The following is a 4,561-nucleotide window of genomic DNA, read 5'->3' as shown; positions in this document are numbered from 1 at the left end:
TCTGTCTCCCAGAGTACAATAGCCGAAGCAGTATGTACTGCCGAGAAAGGCTACACGCCCGAGGTTACACCTGGTAAATTGGTGTTCTTGAAAGAAATCCTAAAGAATATGATGATGAAGGAATGAGTAAAGAGTACTCCTCTCTAACCATATGGATTTTTGAGTGAACATAATTCAAGTAACATCAAATAAGGCACAAAGCCCACTAATATGTACAAGAGGTTATAGAAAATCAAGTGTCTCACTTAATTAATAACTTAATGCTATAATAAAAACCTATTAAGTGTCATCAAGCTACTATACTCAAGAGTTTCACCAAACTAAGAGTTGTATACTATTATTACAATAACTAATTTCCATTCACCGTTTCTAATTTTCCAACATAAGCTAAATGACAACATTTAAATAATCATTGTATGCTATTTGGTTTATTGAATCCACACTTTGTGAAACTGAGTCTACCTATACTATTAAACCAAAACTATTCTTCCACGTGTTATTCAACTAAACTCTTTATATTGCCAAGTGTACAAGTTTTCATTTTTACAATTTTCACTTCATGAAATATGTTGTTGGTGGGAATCGAACTCACTACCTTACTTTTAAAATATTTGTGGCTTACTAACTCAACTAAGATTAATTGATAACTTGATGTCAACCTTCTCTTTTTCTTAATTGGTACAGATTCACAACCTTTTAATTAGATTGATTTTAAAATACAAATACAAATTATTCATAATAATCTATGTATTTTATGAAATTATTTATATTTTATAAATTCATAAGATATGTTAATATGTAGATTATTAAATTTAACTTTTTTGTTGTATTTTTTTTAATCACATGTGTATCACAGAGGCTCTATACCAATTAACAATATAGTTTCGATTTAATACCAAATCATAAACTGAATTCAGTTACTTAGGTTTTTGTTTAATGGGTTTCCAACCATATACCAAACAGCCTTCGCCAATAATCGAAAATGATTGGCCCACTTTTTAAAACATCAAGTCGAGCCGTGGCCCATGACATCAATCTGATTTTAACTATGGTTTTTCAACATGCAAATTGTGACAAACCAACCTGGAAACAGTCTGTTCACCTGCGGCTTGAGTTAACCCATGGCTGGACGAGTTGGCTCGCTTTTCACAGTTTAGATGATTTTATTTATATTTTTTTAATTTCAGATCACAAATTAAATTTCATACTGTACAAGAGTTACATAATGAACTAATTTACATGAACGACAAAACGAATTACTTGAATCAACTTGATGGAATGACGGGATTTTAATAGCTCACGTGGCTCGGATACCGGACAGCAGCCCTTACCGAGCCTTTAAATTTACAGGTTGCCAAAAGTTTCAACAGTTACTTAAACTCCTACACATCCTTAATGCAAGTTACTGAAACAATAACAAAAACGAAACAAATAACATTAAAAAACAGGAAAACATAAAACCTTAACATTGTTTAGAAGAAAAGTTTCCTAGACCGAGATGGAGCAGCAGAAGGCATGGCTAATGGTTTTGATGAAGTCAAAGGTTGTGTCGTCTCTTGATTTCTATCAACAAGTTTTGCTCCTTTCGGGTCAGCAAGGAGCGATTTCTGAAACGACTGTGCAAATCCCGTTGCAACAATAGTCACATGAATCTCCCCTTTGTACCTCTCATCCACCACTGCCCCGAATATAATATTTGCTGATGGATCCGCCAAACTCGTTACCACCTAGCAAAGAAAACAAGACCCGATTCAAATATTTGACTTATGTATAAAAAAATCAAGACAGTTGACTTGTGACCTCCTGTACCTGAGAGACCCGATTGACTTCTTGAAGAGTTATGTCTTTCCCGCCAGTGATGTTATAAACAACTCCAGTAGCAGATTGGATTGATGACCCGATCAAAGGAGCAAGAGTTGCTTGTTCGGCTGCTTCTTCAGCTCGGTTTTTACTAGAAGAAACCCCAACACCAAGCATTGCGGTTCCAGAATCTTTCATGACGGCTTTAACGTCTGCAAAGTCCACATTTACTAGCCCTGGGATCTGCAAATTGGGGAATAACGTGTGATATGCGTATACAATATAATATTGTATTAAGGATGCACGAAGAACTCACAGTGATAATATCTGAAATTCCTTGAACTCCTTGACGAAGAACATCATCAGCAAGAAGAAAAGCATCTTGAAGAGGCGTGTTTTCATCAGCAATATCGAGTAAACGGTCGTTCGGGATAACTATAAGCGTGTCAACGTTCTTTTGCAGCTTCTCAATAGCCTCTAAAGCCTGAAAAAGTTTGCATAGTAACTTGAAATCAAGTAACTCGAACCCGACCCATGTAACTCGTTTACCAAAACGGGTTGGCGGTTTGTAATAATGTGTTAAATAAGGTCGTAAAGGGCTTAGCAGGTTGACCTTAAATTTTTTTATTCTAATTCTAAACGGGTTAACGGGTCGACCTGTTCAATAACTAGGCTAAACAAGTCAACTCAAACATGGCCCGCTTATTAAACGGGTTACAAATAACAAGTTATCAACCCAAAACCTAATTATTTTCATGTAGTGCCACAAGCCCAATATATACCATTTTTAAGATGGCAGGCTGACCTTAAAAAATATGTTTTTATTTATTATTAAAATTTTAAAGGTGTTGATTACTTATGGCTATACAGACACCACTGACATATTATCCATAAACCACTAACAATCTATACGAGTCGTATGACATTTTTCCATATGGACTGAATCCTATACAGTCAACCTGAGAAGGCGAAAATGTACATACGGGCCAGTATGAGGTGTTAGACTGGTTGTTTTAACAATCCGTGTAACTAAACTGCCTGATATGACAGTTGTTTGTCGTGTTAGAAATTATACATTTGTACGTCCCGTATGATGTGAAAAAGTTGATTTATACGGCCCAATGATGTGACAGGTCAAAGGCCTCCAAAAGTTATATGAGTTGAATAACATCATATGGCTGCTTGTGTGCAGATTGGGCGCGGTGTACAGTATTCACATAGGTTAAAGATGTTAAATGGGCTAGAAAAAGTCATCCAAATTCCAAAACCTGATTATTTTGGGTCTGTCACACCCTCAACTTATACCATTATTAACATGGCACAAAAACATCTAACAAAACATATACAGTCACCTGCCTGAACTGATCTTTTGCGACCTTCAAAGCTGAACGGGTAGGTTACAACACCAACAGTTAAATACCCTGCTTCTTTCGCTATCTGAGCTACAACCGGAGCAGCACCCGACCCCGTCCCACCACCCATACCCGCTGTTATAAACACAAGATCCGACCCTTCGAGAGCATTCCCAATCGCTTCCTTCGACTCCTCCGCAGCCTGTTCTCCCAAAAGCGGATTCCCACCGGTACCTGCAACTCTACCAACATCAATCTCAAGCAACCCTAAAAATTAATTCAAATTAAGAACATAACTCAAATTGAACCAGACCTAATCCACGTGTCAAACGCTCCCCAATTTGAATCGGATTTTGTGCAACAGATTGCACAAGCGCTTGCGAATCCGTGTTAATTGCGTAAAAATCAACACCCTACGGATAAATAAACCAAACATTTGTACAAAAATAATAAATTTCAGTAACATACTGTGAACAATTAATATGAACAACAGTTAATCGTAACATTATCAAAAGACTAATTAAATTTCATTCCATACAGTAGAGTTAAAATATATAGATATTGTGGAGGTAGGGTCCTAAATACCCAGTACGACCTTTTACTTATTGTGCTTTATATTATATTTGTTATATTATTATTATTGTTTACTAACCAATGCCCAACGGGCTAGGGGGTTGTGGAGGTAACCCCTAACCGGGCTTGGCCCATTAAGATTAGGGTTTCATGATGGTAGCCATGGAGTTCCTATATAAGGGTCTTCATCTCTCATTTTGAGGGGCCCTTCTGGGACACTTGGCCTCCACATACATTTTTGTGTCTGTAAACAAGGGGAAACTCTTAGCAGTCACCTCCACACCCCCATATTTCCATGGCAGATCTCGAGCAACCGATGAAGAAGACGAAGTCGTGGTTCGTTCATCTCGAAGACCAAGAAACATCGTCTTGGATCAGGTCAGATTCATTCCGTGTTTCTTCATATATAAACCCAGGCCGTAGACTAGACACTAAATCCCATTACCATGGTTGTCAATAACGAAAAGCAGTCAATAGGCGCAACCTGCCTATACACTAAGTCGCTAAGTAGTGATAGCGATGAAATGATGTTTAGTGATAAGGTATTAGGAAAAAAAACCTAAAAACAGGGGTTTCATTCACAAAATTAAGATTTTACAGTGAAACTGGATGAGTTTGGTACTGATTAATCGATTATAATGCCTAAAAATTCAGGTTTTTGATATTTCAGAAGGAAAAAAAAACCCTAATCATCGATATATCACGTTATTGAGGCGCTATACATCCGATAGTGGGAAAGTACCGGTTAGCTATGAAATGCGCTATAGCGAGCATTATTCTTGCTATTAACAACAATGCTAAATACTATATTCCAATACTCAGTCAGAGTAGACACT

General features: G+C 37.0%; 1 protein-coding gene across 1 annotated transcript; it reads right to left on the bottom strand.

The window, feature by feature from the left end:
• Positions 1-1,326: 1,326 nt before the first annotated feature.
• Positions 1,327-3,565, bottom strand: LOC143596019 (cell division protein FtsZ homolog 1, chloroplastic-like; the record flags this gene model as incomplete). The annotated part of the gene is made up of 5 exons (XM_077074900.1): positions 1,327-1,727; positions 1,810-2,043; positions 2,117-2,284; positions 3,157-3,386; positions 3,466-3,565. Coding segments are annotated over 5 exons (987 nt in total), but the record flags the coding sequence as incomplete, so codon positions are not given.
• Between the last annotated feature and the right edge of the window lie 996 nt (positions 3,566-4,561).

This window comes from Bidens hawaiensis, unplaced genomic scaffold (assembly GCF_021521415.1).
Source record: "Bidens hawaiensis isolate Kalapana, Puna unplaced genomic scaffold, B.hawaiensis_p1.1 tig00045952_1, whole genome shotgun sequence".
NCBI lineage: Eukaryota > Viridiplantae > Streptophyta > Magnoliopsida > Asterales > Asteraceae > Bidens > Bidens hawaiensis.
The sequence above is the reverse complement of the archived record's forward strand: the minus strand, read 5'-3'. Positions and strand labels throughout refer to the sequence as shown.